Genomic DNA, 22,765 nt, shown 5'->3' on the forward strand with positions numbered 1-22,765 from the left:
ACATCTGAGGGCTGGTTCGTCCTCTCGGATAGAAGAAATGTGGTCCCAAAAGCACTAGCAACAGAGATCATTAAGAAAGTGCCTGAGGACACACTATGGGTCCACCACAATGGAAGATCTAATCCGAGATGTGCTGTATATCCCAAGACTTACCAGGCGAGCACCAGAAAATGTGCCATTTACGCTGAAAATAATCCAAGACAAGGTCCTCTGAAAACTCCAGGAATATAATCTTATGGAGCAGCTCCCCTCCAAGATGTACTAGTGGACTTTACTCAAACACCTGCAGCTGACAAATAGAAGTATCTCCTGGTCTTTGTCTGCACATATACGGAGTGGGTAGAGGCCTACCCCACTAGGACTGAAAAATCGATCAAAGTGGCCAGGGCGCTAATGAGAGACAGAATTCCAAGACACTGCCTACTGATGCGGATTGGATCAGACAATGGACCAGCCTTGGTTACAGAGATCATACAAGAGCTAGCCAGCTGCCTCATGATCAGATGGAAACTGCACACCACCTACACAACTCAGAGCTCAGGAAGGATTAAATGCATGAACTGGACCTTATAACTTGCCTTAGGGAAACTCTGTCAGGAGACTCACCAAAAATGGTCACAAGGCCTACCCATTGCTCTGCTCAGAATCAGATCTGCCCCCACCAAAAGAACTGGTTATTCCCCTCTTAAGATGATGTAGGGTAGGCCTAGCCAAGTAGTGTTGGTGATTAGAGCAGGCAACAAAGTAGTGGGAGAGATGATAAATCACCAGCAGATGCTTGCCCTGGGTAAAAACATGGCAGCCATTGCCAAAAGAGCAGGAGAAGGGTTACCTACTTGTTTGAATATTGCTGTTCAAAAGTTACCTATATGTCTGGACACTGCAGTGTACTTCTCTTTTCTTCCAGGGGAAAAAGTCTGGTGAGAGATTGGTACCAGAGGCCTCGCAAACCTAGGTGTAAAGGTCCATACACCATTACCCCGTCTACCCCGACTGTTGTTAAAGTTGCTGAGATGAGACCTTGAATCCACCAGACCAGAGTCAAATTGGCCTACACTGGCATTGCCTGCTTACCACACCCGACGGATTCCTAAAAGCTCACCTTAAAGACCTTCAGAAGTGCCTTGGACCAGAAGGGAACCCTGCCCTCTCTGGGAAGCCCAGGAGGCACTAGCTGACAGTGTTTACTACACAGAGATAGTGTTTTCTTCACAGAGAAAGTGGTTTTCACAGAGACAGTGGTTTTCACACAGAGACATTGTTTTTCCCTCAAACACCTAGGAGAGGGGAGAGGTACAGCTGCAAGACAACGAGAAGAATGAAGAACCTACTAAAAACTGTGTTGGGGGTGGTGGGATTATGCTATACAGGAAATTTGGACTTGTACCAATAATTGTGATAAATGTATACCAGAAGCTAGAATGGGTACACGCATCACAAGAACATTAGTGTACCATACTTACTACATGGATAAGGGGAGACAAGTAGGGGGTTGCACATACGATAAGACCACTTACTACATGTGTGAACAAGGTTCACAGATCATATGCTATAATCCAGTATATTCTCCCCTAAAACATGGATAAACACTGATGGAGCACGGGATACACAGTGTTACAGCAGTGCTGAGATTGCTGCTGGATTAACGAGGTTTTAGATTTGGTTCTCCACCTTCTAGCTCATTAGGTGATGTAGTGTAGTCACATCTGTGGGTAATTAGCTGGGTATTTACCTGGGCTGGATACTGAGCTAAAGTGCTGTGAATTGCCAGTTGCTTGCTGTCTGTGCTGGTAGTAAGTGGCTCCCGTAGACAGTGTTGTCTCCGTTATCACGTGAACAGAGGACGGCTCCATGTGCTGCGGCTTCACCACCAGATACGTGCAGTGTTTCATTTGTGTTTCCTTTTGGGGTTTGCTTTGTCCTTTATTTTGTTGGCCAAGTAGGGTTACTTAGGTCCCAAGAACGAGTGCAAGCCCGCATCTATCGAAGCGATCAGTCTGCCATGCTAGGCAGGGCCCTCTCCCTCGTCGTCATGTATTTAGAGAAAGACTTCCTGCTTATTTTGTGTTTTTTATTTCAGTTGCTGCACTTTGGGCTATAATTGTGCATAATCACAGGTGCTGCTCCAGCACGTTATTTGCAGACGTAACACACAGGCTATACTCAAGTCTATGGTAGTATGAACCCATAAATTAGGATGATAGTCTATAAACGAGTGATAGCTATCAAAGGGAGGAAAATGTGGTGAAGGACATAGAAAAATTTATATACTTTAACTGCTATTGCCTCTCTGTTATCAGCCAGAAACCTGACGTATATTGTTTTTTCTCTACTCACACTGTTGTAATTGGATTACATTCCAACCCCCCTCCTCCTCTTTGTAGATAAATTCTTCCTGTATGAGTTCTTCCTTAAAGTGTTAACTGATAGTTATGGAATTGTAGATAAATTCTTCCTGTATGAGTTCTTCCTTAAAGTGTTAACTGATAGTTATGGAACTGTGAATAAGCTGGCTCACACTGTATAAAGTTGTTGGAATTTCTTTGTATAGGCACACTGGCTTTGGGATCTTAATCCACCAGTGTCTGTGCACACATAAAATAAACACCATTTCCTGAAGGAGTTCCTGGGTGTCTTGTCAAATGTCATATATCACAACTATGGGGTATAATACAGGATGTAACTCAGGATTGATACAGGAGATGTCATGTAATGTGTGTACATAGTGACTCGCCTATCAGAATAGTGAGTGCAGCTCTGGAATATAATAGAAGATGTAAAGGCCCATTTACACCAGCCGATGATCTGCGATTGTTTTAGCAATAATCGGTGTGTGTAAATGTGCGCCCATCGAGCGCTTTTCAGGCACTGTTAGGTGATCGTTAAATTCAAGCTAACCTAAAAATCTTATCATAAGTTCTCCACGGAGAGTGCTGATAGCATTGTTTTCCCGTTTTATGCAAAATGATCGCTCAAAGCTGTCACTCAAACTGTCGTTTGAGCGATCTTTGAGCGATCATCTGCTGGTGTAAATGGGCCTTACCTCAGGATCAGTAGATGATGTAATATAATATATGTACACCGTGCCCCACCAGCAGAATAGTGAGGGCAGCTCTGGAGTATAATACAGGATGTAACACATGATAAGTAATGTAATGTATGTACACAGTGACTGCACCAGCACAGCAGAATAGTGAGTGCAGCTGTGGGGTATAATGCCGGATGTAACTCAGGATCAGTACAGGATAAGTAATGTAAGGTATGTACACAGTGACTCCCCCTGCCCTGAAGTATAAAACAGGATGTAACAAATTCAACTTTTTCTGTAGATTGTATCAAGGTGTAAAGAGGTGCAGCATGCCTTTTATGACACATACTAATCAGATGAGAAATGACAGCAGAGGTAACATCATTTTAATCTACAAAGCATTTATTTAAATACACATGTAAATTGCATTAGATATACTAAACGACTGAAAATGATCCAAAATAAAAAGTTTATATAACTACACATTTACAAAGAAGATTGAACAGATATTTGCTTCACGGAACAAAGACCAACATCTGTAATAATTCCACAGTCTATCAGGATCTCTCCATTGCTATAAATTATCAGTGCCATGTGGAGAGCCGACTTCCCAATAAATTACGTGTCCACTTTGTCTCAATGAAATCCCGTTGTATTTTTATGTTCTCCCTCAGTCCGATGTCCACATGGTCATTCTTCTACACAATTATAAGGTCATGATCAGCGTGGATTTAACCATTTTATTTCGGATCGAGATCCTTTATCCTTATCCTTGACGTTGTTGCCATCTCCTGAAGCCATTTCAAGATCTAAGGGCAAACAATATAAATATAATTAAATTTTAACAGAACGGAAAATTACCATTTTCTTAGCTAAATGGTTCTAAATGATTTCTTTATATACACGCAGTACTGTGTAAACGTTTTAGGCGGGTGTGGGAAAAATGCTGCAAAGTAAGAATGATTTCAAAAATAGAAATGTTAATAGTTTATTTTTGTCAATTAACAAAATGCAAAGTGAAGGAGCAAAAGGGAAATGTAAATCAAATCAATATTTGCTGTGACCGCTAGAGATGAGCGAGCATACTCGCTAAGGACAGATACTCGAGCGAGTATTGTCATTTTCGAGTACCTGCCCGCTTGTGAGAAAAGATTCGGGTGTCGGCGGAGGCAGGGGGCGGCGGGGGAGAGTGGGGGTGGGGGGAGATCTCTCTCTTCCCCCCGCTCCTCCCTGCTCACTCACGCAACCCACCGCTCACCCCCGCCGGCACCCGAATCTTTTCTCACGAGCGGGCAGGTACTCGAAAAGGACAATGCTCGCTAGAGTATTTGTCCTTAGCGAGTATGCTCGCTCAACTCTAGTGACCACCCTTTGTCTTCAAAACAACATCAGTTCTAGGTACACTTGCACCCAGCTTTTGAAGAAACTTGGTGGGGAGGATGTTCCAAACGTCTTGGAGAACTAACCACAGATCTTCTGTGAATGTAGCTTGCTCAAATCATTCTGTCTCTTCATGTAATCCCAGACAGACTGGATGATGTGAGTTCAGGGTTCTGTGGGGGCCAAATCATCACTTCCATGACTCCCCGTTCTTCTTTATTTATGAAAGATAGTCTCTTCCACGCCTGCCTAAAACTTGTAAATATATATATATATATATATATATATATATATATACATGTATGTATGTATATATATATATATGTGTATATACATGTATGAGTATATATACATATATATGTATGTATATATATATATATCTCACAGTGATTATAAAATATCTACACAATCCTGTAAAATGCCACGTTTTTGTCATGTTATAAAATCTGGCGAAGCTGAATCATTTCTGATTTGCTTCCACCTTCAATGTGACCCGTTATCTACACAATTGCATTGAAAAACATACTGAAATCTCTTAGTGTGGAAAAATAAAAAAAACTAAGATAAAGTGGTCGCATAAACATGCAAACCATAAAACTAATCCTTTGTAGATGTTCCATTTGACTTTATGACAGCATTCAGTCTCTTTGGGTGGGTGTCTATCAGCATAGCACATCTTTGCTTGGCAATCTTTTCTCACTCTTCCTTGCAAAAGCACTCCAAAATCTGTCAGATTGCGAAGGACATCTCGTGCGTAGCGCCCTCTTCAGGTCAACCCACAGATCTTCAATGGGATTTAGGTCTGGGGTCTGGCTGGTCCATTCCAAAACTTTCATCTTTTTTTTGGCCAAGCCATTCTTTTGTTGATTTGAAGGTCTGCTTTGTGTTGCTATCGTGCTAAAATGTGAAATTCCTTTTTTTTATTTTCAACTTTTTAGCCGAGGCCTGAAAGTTTTATACCAAAATGGACTGATACTTGAAACTGTTCATAATTACCTCCACCTTGAGAAAAACAGCCCGAAGCATAATCCTGCTTCCCCCAGCTCCACTGTGGGTATGGTGGTCTTCTGGTGAGGCAGTGTTGGCTTTGCACCAAGCATAGCTTTTGGAATTTATGACCATAAAGCTCAACCTTGGTCTCATCAGCCAGCAACACATTTTACCACTTACTTTTAGTAGTTACTAAAATGTACTTTGGATTTACTTTATTAGAAAAGGCTTCCATCTTGCCACTCTACCCAACAGACCAGATATATGAAGAATACAGGAGATGGTTGTCACATGCATTACACAACCAGTACTTGCCAGAAATTCCTGTAGCTCCTTCAATGTTGCTGTAGGCCTCTTGGCAGCCTCCTAGACCAATGTCCATCTGGTCTTTTATCAATTTTTGAAGAACACACAGTTCTAGGTAATGTAAATTTTGTGCCAAATTTAATCTACTTCCTGATGACCTACTTCCTGATGGCCAAATTTAATCTACTTCCTACTTCCTACTTCGAATGTGATTGGCTAATTCTGAACATAATCTCATCCCCAAAAGAAGAGGGTGTTAACACTTATGCAACCACATTATTTTAGATTTGTTGTTTTTATTTTTCCACCCTAAATTGTTTGAGTTTGTTTTTCGATGGAATTGTACAGATAACGGGCCCCATTAAAGGTGGAAATAAATCTGAAATAATTTATCTTTGTTGGATTTTTAACATGGCATTTAAACATCCACTGTGTGTATATATATATATATATATATATATATATATATATATATATATATATATATATATATATATATATTTGTACAAGGAGGTACCCAAAAGAAACAGGAATCTTCTTCTATTGGACGTGGCATTACTAGTACAGAACCCTTCTGCGGCAGTATGCCAGCCGGCGTTGTTGGGGAAAGTTAAGTTCGGCTCCAGTGATTTATTTTTCATCAAATTGTTCAGTTTTTTGCCTATTTTGTGACGGCTGTTTATACGTTCGTATGAATAATGTTAATTTGTTTCTTCGAAGTGAGCGCATTGGTGCACTCAGAATTTCTAACACAGAGTCAAACAGTTAACTCATTTTTTTAATTGAAAGTTTTGAAAAGGTTTTGTTTCGATGTATGGAGAAAGCTTCCCGATTTGTGGCAATCAGGTGACTGGTTCTTCCATCCTGACAACGTGCCTGCCCATACAGCGCTGAGTGTTAAGCAAATTTTGAAAAAAAGACACCCTTGCCTCACTCTCCGAATTCACTCGATCTCACTCTCTGCAACTTTTTTTTATTTCCTCTGGTTTTAAAGAGTCGTCAAAAGAAAACCTCTTGCTGTGGTTGGAGAGGTGAAACAAAGGACTAAAAGACATCAATATGATGAGTTTAAAAAATGCTTTGAGCCGTGGAAAAAATGTTTGGACAAATATTTTGCTTCAAATGGAGAAAAGTTTAAAGGAGACTGAAGTTTCAAAATGTACAAATAGATTATTTTTTTTTTTTTTAACTTTGTCTTTATTAAACAGGTTAAAGCATACATTCAGTGTTATCATGGTATTGCAGGGTTTTTTGTGTTGGTATAGCTTGAATCAACCTACATTTTTTGTGTTAATTTTATAAAACATAAAATAAAACATTAAATCAAACAAAATTACCTTCATTAAATCAAAACTTTGACCCATTTTGACCACAGATTTTTGTTTTTTAGTCTACTGACCTGTATATTGAGGATCTGCAAAATTTATGGAGGCCCCGCATGGTCACGGCACGGTCTGTGTTTCACCCTAGATAGGTGTGTCCACCCTAGATAGGCGTTTCTCCTATTGCCACCTGTTCCTGGAACCAGCAAGTGTAGTGGAAGCAGTTTCTCAGTCTATCCTTTACCCTTTGTGGTAATAGTTGGATAAAGCTTCCCCAGGTTTTGAAGAAGGCCTGTACCTTCTAATAGATTATTTTTAATAAATGAATTCCTCTTTCTTTTGGGTGCCCCACATGTGCGTACTGTATATATAAGACTTTGTATACAGATGGAGCAAAGCTGAATTTGCAATTGAAGTGTTTCTCTTGTGCATCTCGTCAAGATCGGATAACCTAATGACCAACATTTCTATTTGATTCAGCATTTGTAAGACTTTAAGAAGTACTTGGATCCTTATATTCGCAAAATACATCTCTCCAATGAAATGTATGAACTTAATAGAAACATTTCATGTACGAAATGCCATAATCAGAAGTTAGTAAGTGCATATATATCAATTAAATACTCCACCAATCAGGAACTGATAGACTGCAGGTTGAGTACCAAGATGGCTTCTGTTTTAGAGATCTTGTCTAGGATATAGCATTGGCTAAGATTGGTCCAGTCCCACAACTAGCAGTAGAGTTGGGGTACACTGGGAAGGAAAAATGTAGGGGTGCTCTTCTGGGAATAACTGTGACGGCCAACTGTTTTTCTTTCTTACAGATACTATGTAGTTCTCTGGAACTTTCAATGTGCATGTGTAAGCAAAAAATGTTCGTGTTACTCATATTAACCCTTCATATCAGTTATCAGTGCAACTAAAAAATCTCGAGCAGTGATCTGATATTATATTGTAGAGATAACATACCAGAAGATGAAGAGGGTCGTCGTTTGTTGGCAGGCTTTGCGCCAGTCATTTGGAAAAAAGGAAATTTCAAGCATTTTCCTGTCACACGGTCACATATTCCGGAAGGGCAGTTGCAGGTTCCTCTGCAGTCCATTCCATAGGTGCCATATGGACATTCTACAATGAGATGGAAAGAGGAGAATTACTGTACGTTATGCAGAAAAGTTATTCAATTTAGACTACAAACAGTAGGTACAGCTGTTTTGAAGGGTCAGAAGCATTTAGGCTAATAAGTGTCTCCACCAAGTGGCAGGGGTAAAAACCAATGTATCCTCTGGAGTATAATGGGCTGCCCTATTCATGCAAGCTACAGTATGTACAATACGTAGCATCACATTCAGACGCACTCCGTGTTTCTTGGATCTCTGAGTTACAATCCATTTACAGGGTCCGTTATTGTGTGATTAATCGTTACATCAAGCAGATATCAACAATAATCATGCAGAGCGAATGAGTCCAGCAAGCAAACAAGGAACAAGAATTTGCTGACCAGAAATTTTTCGCTGCTCAGCAAATTGTTGGGATAATGAGAGTGTGGCGTAACGGGTAAACACTCCGAGGCAAACAAATAATCTGATAGCGATCTCAAAAACAAACGGAAATGCACAATTGTTGGCATGTGTAAAAGGCTTATTTTCTTCAATTTATTTTTATGTGTATTTCCAGCATTAGATACTGTAGACAAATAGATTTTGTGTGCAAAGATAGATCATTTTAAATATGCGTTGATCTATATATAGATTATTGACTACTAAGTGTTGAATAAATAGATAGATACAATCAGTGTCAAAACAATCCCTCCCCTAGAAGAAGTTGGAATGGAATGAAACTTTCTCTGTGTGATTGTACCATGGAAATAAGTAAGTGATTACAATATCAGAGCAAAAGGAGAATTTATTGCAGAAAACTGACCCCTTGAAGGGAGGCTCAGATACAAGATGTGATAAGGGTGGGCATGGGGACTCTAGTACTCTGTTGTACCACCTCTAGCTTGGATGCAAGAAGTGAGATAGGCAGGCATGGAGGCTCTAGTACCCTTTTGTACCGCCTCTAGAATGGATGCAAGATGTGAGATGGGCCGGCATGGAGGCATGCCGTATGGTATACTGTGTCTTATCTGTCCACATTGGCTGTAACTGAGCCTCTAGGTCATGCAAACTTGTAGGCTGTCAGAGTTGGAATCCCAGATGATTCCATGCATGTTCTATTGGTGATAAATTTGGCAACTGGGCATGCCACAGAAGTGTTACAATGTTGTGGAGGCATTCCTGTGACTCAATGTGTGACGCAAGCATTATCCTGCTGGAAAATGTCTCTTGGAAGTCCTGCCATGAGAAATAACACATGTGGCTGCAGGATGTCCTGAACATATCGCTGAGCTGTCATTGCCCCTAGTAGCACTCCTAGTTGTGACCAACTATGTGATTGGCCCCCAATCCATGACACTAGCAGTGGGGGCAGTGTGCCACTCTACAGTAAAGACCAGATTGAGGTCTCCAGAAATGAGCACAGCCATCATCCGTGCCCAAAATAAACCTGGATTCTTCACTGAAGACGACCCAGTTCCACTCAGTAGCATATCAGGTTCATCATTCATGACAACACTGCAAATGGAGGAGACTGTGGCTCTGACAGACATAGGGTTGAGCAACGATGGTGCCATCTGTCTCTGGATGGTGGACAATGAAACAGTCGGAGCTGCTCCTGCTTGTGCGACTATCCGATGATCCTCTCTACTGGTGGTCTGTAGAGGATGTCCCGACCCCGGTCGCCTTGTGTCCTCACGCATCCACTGGTTCCAACACCTCCTAACAGTCTGGCCAGAATGGTCCAAATGGTGGGCAATTCATTGATATGACCAACCAGCTGCTTGCATTCCAATAATGCGCCCACTCTCAAACACTGATAACTGGGCAAAATCTCTTGGATTGTGTTGTAGGGGCATCTAGTGGTCAACAAGCTCTACAGAAGCGGAAAAAGAAGTCACTACACACAAGGAGCCTCTGAGAGCCTTTTCATAGGCCAAGAGTATTACCACTTTTAAGGCCTTAGGTGGCAGGACTGTTCATCTAATCACACCACACCTCTAATCACTTGCATATCTGCCTGAGATGTAACTGTATTCCCAGTTTTGGAGCAAAACAACTCGTCCTTCTAGGGGTGGGATTTTTTTTGACAATGTGTGAAAATGGATAAATTGCTTTAGTGTGCAATGATGATAGACATGCATGTTGTCATTTCAAAAGAGGCTCATATATCACAGATAGATAAACATGCAATGATATGATATAGATAGATTGGCTTTTAGGTGTTGGATAGATAGATTACATTTTGTGTGTACATTTTAGATATGTAATGATAGATAGGCATGCAATGATACATAGATAAATGCTTGACTACTAAGAGTTGAATCAGATTGATTGGTTGATTTAGGTGTGCAATTTCGATTTCTGTCTACTAAAGCCCATTTACCTACAACAATTATCACTCCAAATTCGTTCAAACTATGTCTTTTGAGCAATAATCATTGCGTGTAAATGCTACCATTGTTAGCTTTTCGGCTGAACGATGATTTTTAGTTTAACATAAAAACAATTGTTATGGTGGCCAGCTGATAGCAGGGACTGCATGCTATAATTCTCTGTGGGAGTACTGATAACATTGTTTCAGCTGCTGTCCAGCTGGAGAACAATGGAGCTGTATGCAGATAGCAGAACACCTGCTGTTATCTACATACATCGAAGGGAGCTTCATTTAAATGCAAATGAAGCTAATAAGCTACTAATAGGCATTAGTGTCCATTAGTAGCTATGCAAAATCATCACTCAAGACTGTCACTCAAACTGTCTATTGAGCAAATTTTGAGCAATCATCTTGGCGTGTAAATGGGGCTTAAGTGTTGAAGCGTTCACAGAAAAGAATTTTAAGTAGACGTTCCAGATTATGAGACACCATCTTAGCATTTGCTTAAGAAGAGAGAGCTTTTATCATTCACAATGAAGAAAAATGTAATTACAGTACATAATAGTCAGGGGAGCCGCTTAACCTAGTGTAGATTTATCTGTGACACAAAGCAACAATGTGCTGTATTAATAAGACATCCTGTAAAAATGAGTGGGGAACAGGAAAAATATGGAAACAATTAAAAAGGTCAATTTTCTTGGGCGTGAACATCAGGTTAGTCAGCTGGATCAGATCTTCATTCCTCACATGTCCTCTGGGGTTGTCATCAGGACTTCAGTTATGACAGCTAAACTCGCAGAATAGTTCATTTACTTTTCTGTAAAAAGTAACTTGTGGAAATAGAAAAAATTCTGTCCAACTAAAAATGTTGCTATAGTTATATGTACTGGGTACAAAATGTCTTGCGTAAAACCACAACACACGATATAATGGAATATCATAATATAAGGATTTTGTCTTGGAAACAATGACTCACACGAAGATCACTTTGGAAGAACTTCCTTAATCTGCACAATATAGTAGTCAGAAGTATAATAGTTGGCTGCTTTCACTTTCTTATCTATCTGATAGATAGAAAGTTAGATAATGATCCTTTTACCAATCCACTGTCTGACGTCTAAAGACATTATGATTGAAGGCTGTACAGCTCCGATATCAGAAGACGTCCGGGAGGGTATTCTTACTGTAGATTACTGGCCACTCTGTTGTCAGGGGGCCTCTCCAGAATGTCACATACTGTAGTATTTGATCTAGTCAGCAGATGGCGCCATTGTATAATGGTAAAAAGAGAAAGCCCCCTAGGAAAACCCTGAATCCAAAATTGGATTGCAAAGGGTTAAACGATTTTCTGAACGATTTGTTCTATCTTAATGGGGCTTAACTCACAGATCTCTTAGTGCCTACCATCGATTGAGAAGAGCGTGATATATCATGGACTTCTATATTCCCTACCCCTGAGGTGTGTCAGATTTGCAATATAATGTGTTCTGAGCCTCTGGGACAGTCAGTACAAAGTCCCCCTCCGAATAGCAATGCATCCTACTCTATTGTGACTGGGAAATGAACGGTGTTCGTTAAGTGCTGTTCAGACTCTTCATATGCTGGATTCAACTGTTTAGTTATTTTCACTGTTTAGCTTCTGCGATGGACTTGTACAATAATTATCACAGATGTGAAAGAAGCCTAAAACATGTATGTCATATATTTCCATCCATCCGAAATCTATTATCATTCTCTGTCTTGGTCTAAGAGTTATTTTACGCAGGTAGATAAATCGCCTGTAATGAGCGCCGATCTACAATATAGCATGTGTATCAGCAGTCAGTTACTAGCATTTATAGAAACATAGAAGATTGGCAGCAGGAAAAAACAAAGTCCATCTGGTCTGCCCTTATATTGTTTCCTTTCTATCAGACTGGATATGTTTATCCCAGGCATACCAGACTTTTTAGAATAAACAGCCATGTGTGTGTACATGATGAATAGTACTATTTTTGCCATTGTATGGCATTTTGCACTAGTTTCCCCCTCAGTAGGCTTCATCTCTAATTGCTAGTTGTCTCTGAGCTGGTAGTTGCAGACTTGCTGCTAGGTCTCTATACACTACACAAAGACACTAGAAACGATCCTATCCCCCCCATCTCTCTGCAGCACACCTCAGAAGCAGCATGGAGGACACTATACAGCAGTACTGAGCAGTGTAGCTGTAAATCTAGTACTGGGAAGAGATAAAACACTTACTAAATGCTTCAGCCATGTCTTTGTTTGAGTCTCTAGGTGTCTCTGTTACTAGAGATGGACTTCACATGACAACCAGCAATGGACAGCAAATAAGAAGGAAGTAAGACTGATAATTACCAGTACTTTTGAGTATTTCTTCAGCACAGAAACCTCATTACAGGTAAACAAAAAGTGATTGTCACTTTGGCTAGTTATCACATTGGCTATCACAAGTTTGTTGAAGAGTCAGTGGCCATTTATTTTTTCTTCCTGATGGTTTTTGGAACACATTTGCTGGAAGTTTGTTCTAAACATCTACTACTGTTTCAGTGAAATAATATTTTCTGATCTCCCCTCAACAATTCTCAGATTGTGCCCCCTTGTTCTTGTATTTAGCTTCTTCCTTCCTGAACCTTATCTATTCTTTTTAACATATTTAAAGATTTTGATCATATCAATAACTGGGAGGCTTTTGCATGAACAGTCGTCCAAGCAGTCATCACTTCCTTTAAGAGACGCTTAACTGACTCCGAGGTGTGACCATAGAGGGATGCTGCCAGATTACAGATACCTGTAAATTACTAGGTTGCAGATGTATTATAGGTTTTCTGCCATACCATGTGAAACTGCACCAAAATAGTATAAAAACAATATGGACTTTTCTTCTTCTATTTACTAACAAGATATCTGATATAACCTGGAAACCATCAACAAGCTGATAGTAATACAGTGGTGCCTTGGGTTAAGAGTTTAATTCGTTCCGTGACGGAGCTCTTAACCCAAAACACTCATATGACTCCCTGCACACGGGCGGAAATTCTGCGGCGGGATTTCCGCCCATGGAAGCTGCCATAGGATTGCGTTAGAAAATGCAATCCTATGCAGATGGCTGTAATTTGTTCGCGCAAAAACTCGCGTGGAAAACACATCGCGGCATGCTCTATTTCTGTGCGGGGCTTGCACAGAAATGTCACTCACCGGCCGGTGGCTCCGCAGGCGATCCAACCCGGCTGTCTGCAGGCGGCCTAAGTCAAATCAATTTTCCCCACTGAAATGATTGGAAAAGCCATTAGGCCTCAGTCACACGGGCGCATCGGCATCCGTACATTGGCGCCGGTGCGCCTGTGTGACTGCAGGAAGGAGACAGACGTACCTGAAGACGGCCGTCTCTCTGCAGCGCTGGAGGAAAGAACACATGACCGGCAATGACTCTGCAGAGAGACGGCCATCTTCAGGTACGTCCGTCTCCTTCCTGCAGTCACACGGGCGCATCGGCGCCAGTGTATAGATACTGATGCGCCCGTGTGACTGAGCCCTCAATCTATTCCGGATCGCAAAGCTCTCCCACTGATTCCAATGGGGATGGCATTGCTCCATTGAAAGCGTTAGGATGCCGGCAACCCCTGCAGTGATTTTCACGGTTACCTCCCGTGGTAACCTGTCCCATTTATTGATCACCCTCACTGTTAGAAAGGTTTTTCTAAAATCTAATTTGTGTTTCCTCCCTTTCAGTTTCATTCCATTGCTTTTTTGCAAGCTAAACATTTCCAGATCCTTTAACCGTTCCTCATAGGACATGATTTGCAGACTGCTCACCATCTTGGTAACTCTTCTCTAAACTTGCTTTAGTTTGTCTATGTCTTTTTAATTTGGGTTGCCCAGAACTGGACTCAGTATTCCAGATGAGGTCTGACCAAGGAAGAGTAGAGGGGGATAATTACCTTACGTGATCTAGACTCTATGCTTCTCTTAATACAGAATTCTGTTTGCCTTTTTTTGATGCTACAATAATCTGATCATAAAGCAGGCACTCCCAGTAATCAACTGTAACTGTAACTCCCCGCAATCAACTGGAACCAGGCAGTAAGTGTTCAATTTCTCTGCAGTGCCACCACAGGCAAAATTGAGCATTACACAGTACCAATGTGTTCTCTGTCTAATGCAGGACAGGTCAGGTCCTCCAGAGTGACAGACACTCTTTGTAACTGCTCTCTGTTCTGGTCAAGAAATTTGGATCTTGAGCAGAGGGCCTTCTATTAACTCAGAATTTCCTAATAGACTATATTAAAATGGGTTTTCTACGCTGTATAATCCCTTTAAAGGAAGTTTTCCATGGAAATACTATTGATGACTTATCCTCAGAATAAGTCAGCAATAGTTGATCAACTGGGGTCTGCCTCTTGGGACCCCAACCGCTCAGCTGCTCAGCACGCTGCTGTCATTGCCACTACACACTGGGGTGTGGAGCAAAAGCTGCTGCTCTAACCCCTGTTTAGTGGCTGCTACTGGTAACTGCAGGTGAAGCTTTGATTGATCCTTTTAGTGAGTGAATCAGATCTACAGCTGATTCACATCAGAACACTATTATGCATTTACAATACTAAGTAGAGGCACATATGTAAATCTGAATATCAGATCTGTCATCAGTAGTTTGCTATCGTGTTTCAAATTGAAATACACTTTTTATTTTTTATATTGCAGCGTAAAATAAGCTAAACAGTATGTAAAACAGAAACATGGCAATACAGATGTATTGCAAAGACAGTAGATATTCCATTTGCTGACTCCAGAGTTAATGGTGGAGGTGGAGATTGAGCTTCACTTTAACATCTCACACAGTTGTCTATATCCAGTGGCTCCAGATGTGTATCTATAAGACCCAGCTTGTCCCAACCACTGCCTTGTTATTACTAGTACATTACTCAGTGTACAGTATATTTTCTATAGGAATATTTAGCCACTCTGTGCTTATGTACTGTCCTCTACCTCAGTAGTAACAGTATCTGCTATGCATCACATTTTGTGCACTCTCAGTTCATTAGATGTGGTTATGTGGGCTTACATGAATAGAAAACGTATTCTTTGATATGATTCTATTGTGGCTTTTAAGCAGAAATAGCTATTTTATTTAAGGCTATATTCTATCTATCTATCTATCTATCTATCCATCTATCTTTCATCTGTCTTCTATCTTTCTGTCTGTCCATCTATCTATCATCTGTCTTCTATTTATCTATCTATCTATCTATCTATCTATCTATCTATCTCATATCTATCTATCTATCTATCTATCTATCTATCTCTCTGTCTGTCTTCTATCTATTTATCTATCTATCTGTCTTATATCTATCTATGTCATATCTATCTATCTAACATCTATCTATCTATCCATCTCATATCTATCTATCTATATATCTATCTATCTGTCATCTATCTATCCATCTCATATCTATCTAGCTATCCATCTCATATCTATCTATATATCTATCTATCTGTCATCTATCTATCTTCCGTCTATGAATGCTGCTAATATGCTTATTGGCTTATTTTTGAAGATTTTTGTTTGACTACCTCATTATCAATTTACAGCTGGCCATACACAGAAAAAATGTTGGTCCAATCAGACAAATGTATCAATAAAAATGTGTAACAAGAATAGATTTGTAATATCAAAACATGGATTTTCAATCAACCAAACTATTAAATCTATCTATCTATCTATCTATCTATCTATCTATCTCATATCTATCTATCTATCTCATATCTATCTATCTATCTCATATCTATCTATCTATCTATCTATATATATATATCTTATATCTATCTATCTATCTATCTATCTATCTATCTATCTATCTATCTATCTATCACTCTATGATATTTCAAGCATTTCTCCTAATATAAGTTCATAGAAAAAGTGAGTCTCCTTTTCACCTATCAGTGCTTATATGATGTTTTTGGCTTCCTCTCTCTTGGTGCCTTTTTTAAGCCTCAAGAGTAAGCTGAAATGCATTGGCACTAATGGGTGAATAAAGACTATTTTCTCCATAATTATATACTCAGAGTACTGCCTCTTTTTCATATGTCTATTTATCGATCGATCAGTTGTTCTGTCTATCAATCAAGTAGCTAAGAATCTATGTTCTGTATATTACATCTATCTACTACCACCTGCTGTGTGGCTCACTGTTGGAACCCTGAGTTATAACCATATGTATTCACTTGTTATAATATGTCACATACTAACAATACAGACACACCTGATCCCCAGAACAATGACAGTTTAGATGGTTATACCAATGTATCAAACCAAAATATTTATCTGTAAATTGATATTTCATGATTTTGTGTTTCCCGGTGTTGAATTTGTTAACATATTTGATGGGAACCTCTGATCGATCTATCTATCTATCTATCTATCTATCTATCTATCTATCTATCTATCTATCTATCTATCTATCTATCCATCTATCTCATATCTATCTCATATCTATCTATCTCATATCTATCTATCTATCTATCTATCTATCTATCTATCTATCTATCTATCTATCTATCTATCTATCTGTCTATCTCATATCTATCTCACATCTATCTCTCTATCTCTTTATCTATCTATCTATCTATCTATCTATCTATCTATCTATCTATCTATCATTGCATCCCTAAATTTATTTATCTTTGCCCAAAATAAAGTTCATTCTGAAGTATGAAAATGTATAGATTCTAGATACATAGACTAAGAGATAGATAGATGATTAGTCTGTATTGTCATTTGTAGGCTCTGTAAAAATAAAAAAAACTATACTAGAATTTGTTTTTTACATTTTAAACCATTGAATGTACAGATGAAGCAGAGCTAAGTTTGAGACACAACTCATCTTGATATCACAATATGTTTTACATAGGACTACAGTAAAACTACCAGTTCAGCGGTTCTCACAGATCATAAAAGATGCAGCCCCAAGGAGTTAAATAACACATTCAACTCTACTACATCTGTAGATATTGATAACGTCTTCCTCCGAAATATTAGGACCTCACTGGGACACAAACTGACTGCAAAAGTATTAAATATTATTTTTAAGATGTAAAGGATGCCACCTAATGTTAAAAGTGGAAATAATGGAACAATTGGCTAATTAGAAAGTACTAAAAAATGCTATTATTACCTCTGCATGTTCCAAATTCATCTCCAAAATCATCTTCCTCTGTAAAAAAATGACATTTCAGTCCAGGCCCACATTTAACACCATCCATGCCAGACACAGTCCGGTAACAAGTTTCGCCAGCGGCTGCGGCACAGACCCTGCAGCAGCCGCAGTCGTCCAGCACAGTCCTCTTACACCTTACAGTACTCTTGCACTCATTGCTGTCACACCGTTCTGGGCAGTCCACGGCATACTGGGCATTCCAAGCTGTGCCAAGGTGCACGTTAATCAAGAGCGAGGCAACAAAGATGCAGCACTTCATATCTGCAAACAGGGTGGACTGAGCTTCAGCTGAGGACAGGAACAAATCCAAAGTAGTAGCTGAGCATCAACCTACAAATTTAGCAGCTTTATACATTGTCTTCCCACAGGCTTGTCAGTCGTCAGCTTCCTCAATCCGGCAGTGCTATCCTACTGCCAGCCTCCCTTGCTTTACTTCATGAGATCCAGGATGGAGGCTGGATTAACAAGCTGCTGCTGCCATCCAGGAATTGAAAAGCCTGCGTTGATGTCATTTGTTTTGTTTAGATAGCTTTTTTTTTTTTTTTGCAAACGCTCATCAAAGTACCAAAATATTAATGTGAATTACAGAAAGATGAGAAAATCTGAAGGCAATACAAACGGACTGGAACTTTTTCCTTTGTCATGAAACTTCAACTTCTCAAAAAATTTTTGGGTCAAAAGTTAATGTCCTTGTTTTTTTTAATAATGCTTTATGCATGGGGAAGTCATAGGGGATCTTTTAAGGGATCCTGTCGCATTGAACATTGTGTCCGATCTGCAGGCAGCATGTTATAGAGCAGGGCGAGCCGAGCAGATTGATATATTGTTTTATGGGGAAAGATTTAGTACATCTTGTATTGCATTCATTTAAATCTCTGCTCTTTCTAGGAGTCCAGTGGGCGGTCCTATCAGTGATTGACAGCATTTGCAGGAGGACTCTTCATATCACTGTCACTCATAAGACCGCCCACTAGACCAGGGGTCCCCAACTCCAGTCCTCAGGGACCACCAACAGGTCATGTTTTCAGGATATCCTATGGTAAGAACACCTGTGGCAATATCTGAGGACCGACAATAATTACATCACCTGTGCAACACTGAGGAAATCCTGAAAACATGACCTGTTGGTGGTCCCTGAGGACTGGAGTTGGGGAACACTGCACTAGACTACTAAGCATCGAAAGAACAGGGATTTTTATGAATAAATGACAAGTTCTGCTGAATCTTTTCTGACAAAACTATATATCCATCTGCTCAGTTGCTCCCGCTCTATAACAGGATGCCCACAGATAGGACTGCAAGTACAGCATGACAGGTTCTCTTTAAAACAAACTCTTCCTTGAAGGATTACTCCCTACTATAGAGGGTAATTAACCATTGGGCCACATAGGAAAAGTTGTAGAGGAGGACCACTGACCAGTACTATGACAATCAGACAAGGAAAGCTCAGGATTCCCATGATCTTTTCTCTGTCCAATGGGTCTTTTGCTCCCTTCCTTGGCCCTTCAAGGGACTATATCACCAACATTTTTTTTGTATTAATTAGAACCAGATCATCTTGTAGTCCTATTTGGCTTGAATCTTTCCTTTACTCCCTGTACTCAATGACTTGCTCGCTTGTGTCACCTGGACCTCCAAAACATCTCCAAAATCCACCTTTTTCTTATTGTTGCCCTGATTCATTCCAACCTCAGCTACTGTAACTCACAACTGACCTTCCCCTCACTAAACTCTCAGCTGATCTTCCCCTCACTAAACTCTCCTCTCTTAAATCTATCCTGAATGCAGCAGCCTGGCTTATCTTTTTGTCCAGTCACTACACTGATGCTCCCCTATTGTGCCAGTCTCTGCACTGGTGCCCGTCCGCTATACAATACAATTTATACTCATCACTCCCATCCACAAAGCTCTCCACAGTGCTGCACTGGCCTATACTGTAGCATGTAACAAGTTATCTTAAGCTATTCAAAAGCTATTCTTCCCTTAAAGGTGTTGTCCAAGTTGTAATATTTCTCTAATCACTTATTAACCAGCATAACCACTTCTCTCTGCTCCCACTGTGTCCCCGCTCGTCCCCCTGCCACCCTGTGTACAGCCTGCAGTCCCGTTCAGTTTATGGGATGTCCCAGACGCTGCAGCCAATAACGGAGCTCAACAATTGATTGCTGGGCTCTGTTATTGGCTGCAAAGCCTGTGATGTCCCGTAAACAGGCTGAGGCAGTCTGTAAACATAAAGTCAGAAGGGAGACCCGGAGCAGCGGCGCAGTACACAGCAAGAGCAGAGGTGAATATATGCTGGTTTATTATGTTAGTGCGTGGGGAACGGGATTTAGAGAAATGTTATAATAACATTGGCGATAGTGGAGGGGATGACAGATAAAAAAAAATAATAATACTTACCTCTCCACTACTGTGCTGCTCCGCCACTGTAGTCCTCCTGTGGCTTGTTGATACTTTGGCAGCAGTGATCATGTGTTTGTTTTCCCATATGACTGCTACAGCCAATAGGAGACCCAACGGGAATTTCATCAGTGACGTCCCATAAACATGCTGGGGCTTCTACATTAGAACTCCACACAATATATTTATGGGACATTACTGGACCAGAAGACCGGGTGATGACACCTGTCAGATGCTGTGGCACTGGAGCGTTGAAGGGGCACACCGGTGCCGCAGTAACTGAAGTTTGGGGCAGGGGGCATATGAAAATGAAAAGAGTAAACAACCTTTGGCACAGAAAGTTGTCAACGTGTTATGAGTCGAATCAAACTTTACTACATTTGTATCCCTTGTGTCACCCCTATTTCCTTGTAGATTGTAAGCTCTTGTGAGCAGGGCCCTCACTTCTATTGTAAGCTCTTGTGAGCAGGACCCTCACTTCTATTGTAAGCTCTTGTGAGCAGGGCCCTCACTTCTATTGTAAGCTCTTGTGAGCAGGGCCCTCACTTCTATTGTAAGCTCTTGTGAGCAGGGCCCTCACTTCTATTGTAAGCTCTTGTGAGCAGGGCCCTCACTTCTATTGTAAGCTCTTGTGAGCAGGGCCCTCACTTCTATTGTAAGCTCTTGTGAGCAGGGTCCTTATTTCTACTGTTCAGATTGTTTATTAGTTTAAGGCCTTAGTCAGACGGGCGTTTTTTCACGCGATTTGCGCATGCGCATGCGTCCGGCGATTTTTTAAAACCATTGCTTTGCAATGGTATCGGACACATGAGCGCTTTTTATGCGCTCGTCCGATAAATTATAGAACAGAAATCGCAGATCGCACCTATCTGCGATCTGCGATTCCTGTTCTCTTCTCTATATGCGCTCAATGGGGCCGGCGGCAGCAGCGCCGACCCCATTGAGAGCATATACTAGACAAATCATTCTTCTTTGCCACAGCTGTAACAGCTGTGGCAGAGAAGAACGATGTTTGCCCATTTAATTCAATGGAGCCGGGAATACAGCCGGCTCGATTGAAAGCAATGGGCTGCCGGCGTGCGCGGGATGAATTGTCAGGAAGGGCTTAAATATATAAGCCCTAACCTGCAATTCATCCAGAAAAGTGTTAAAATAAAAAAAATATACATACTCACCTGCTCCCGGCAGCCGGAGTTCCGCGCGGCCGGCCTGCAGTGGGTGTGAAGGGGGTGTGAGTCAGACCTGCCCCCTGATTGGCTCAGCGCTGTATTGCCGGCTCCATTGAATGCAATGCGCTGGACAGCTCCGGCCCGTTTCTAATGAAACGCGGCTAGGAGCAGATTTTCGGGCACCGGTCACGCGATTTGCGGATGCGCATCCGTCATGCGATCCGCAAATCGCGCGAAAAAACGCCCGTCTGACTAAGGCCTAATACTGTACATTTTGTCTGTACATCTATCCTCTGATTTATAAAGTGCTGTGAAATATGTTGGTGCTCTATAAAGATTCTAATTCTTATCAATATTAATCTGTATTAGGGCCCCTTACATTCCATGTGCCATTTATATTACTGTTGTCTCCCTATGTCGGGTCACATAGTTGCTGCTCCATCTGCTATTTACCTAGTTAGTTACGTCCACAGAGGGTACAACTCCATGGACCTTGCTGAATGTAGTAAGAGCTAAATATAATATCAGGTAAGACCTAACCGGTAGAGCGATAGGATATTGACAAACCAGTTGTGCTGTGTGCAATCTTGAAACACCACCACTTTTCTGACACATTCGAAAAAGTGGTTTTTCCAAAATTGACTTTTACCACCTGTTCACGTGGTAGGTGATAAAAGTCTAATCAGTGAGGGTCCTACCTCTGAGAGCCTTCAGTGAGGATTAGAGGGGGACACAGGACTCCTGTTCTTGGGATGGGTGGGGGTGTCAGTAGTTAGCCCCCCAACCGATCAGACTTTTATCACCTAACCTGTGACAAAAGTTGATTTTGGGATAAATCCTTTAGGATCTTCGTAAACATGGCGTTCTGCCTTAAAGGGAACCTGTCACCTCCCTACAGCACCATGAACTGAATTATGGTGCTGTTAGGGGGAAAGGGGACAGAATTTGGGGAATATATTTTTTATACTCCTCAGCAGGGGCATAACTATAGGGCAAACCTATTCCCTATTCACAGGGTACGGGATAAGTGGCTGATCGGTGGGGATTTGATTGTTGGGACACCCATAGATCAAGAGAACATGTTTCCCGTAAAGCCATCGACCTGTTAAACTCTCGAGATACTCAAAGCCGTACACTTGTTTAGTTGTCCACACCCAGGACAAGATGCTTACTTAACTGTTCACATACCTAAGAGAAGGTATTTAAAAAGGATAGAGCTGTCATTTGATACGATGATTAAACCATTAAGGCTAGAAGTCACTTGCGTAGTACAGAAGTGAGAAGTCTACTCATTGAAAAATAAATGACAAGGCTCAAAATCATGTTTATTGCAGGTATTGCGGTTTGCATCTGTTTATAATAAATCTTCACATCCTGAGGCATAAAACACAAAGAGAAGATCATTTATAAGAAGCTTTAATCTTGTATATTACTAAGCAAAAGCAACCAGGTTTAGCCTGGCTTATCATAGGCTCTTCGAGGACC

General features: G+C 40.8%; 1 protein-coding gene across 1 annotated transcript; it reads right to left on the reverse strand.

Annotated features, from left to right (window-relative positions):
• Positions 1–3,438: 3,438 nt before the first annotated feature.
• On the reverse strand, positions 3,439–18,128 carry ESM1 (endothelial cell specific molecule 1). Its single transcript, XM_066601857.1, has 3 exons — positions 17,670–18,128; positions 7,996–8,151; positions 3,439–3,837 (listed from the first exon to the last, which is right to left on the reverse strand). Exons 1-3 carry the CDS (start codon positions 17,968–17,970, stop codon positions 3,749–3,751), a joined length of 546 nt encoding a protein of 181 aa, XP_066457954.1. The 5' UTR covers positions 17,971–18,128; the 3' UTR covers positions 3,439–3,748.
• Positions 18,129–22,765: the final 4,637 nt, after the last annotated feature.

Source organism: Eleutherodactylus coqui, chromosome 5 (assembly GCF_035609145.1).
Source record: "Eleutherodactylus coqui strain aEleCoq1 chromosome 5, aEleCoq1.hap1, whole genome shotgun sequence".
NCBI lineage: Eukaryota > Metazoa > Chordata > Amphibia > Anura > Eleutherodactylidae > Eleutherodactylus > Eleutherodactylus coqui.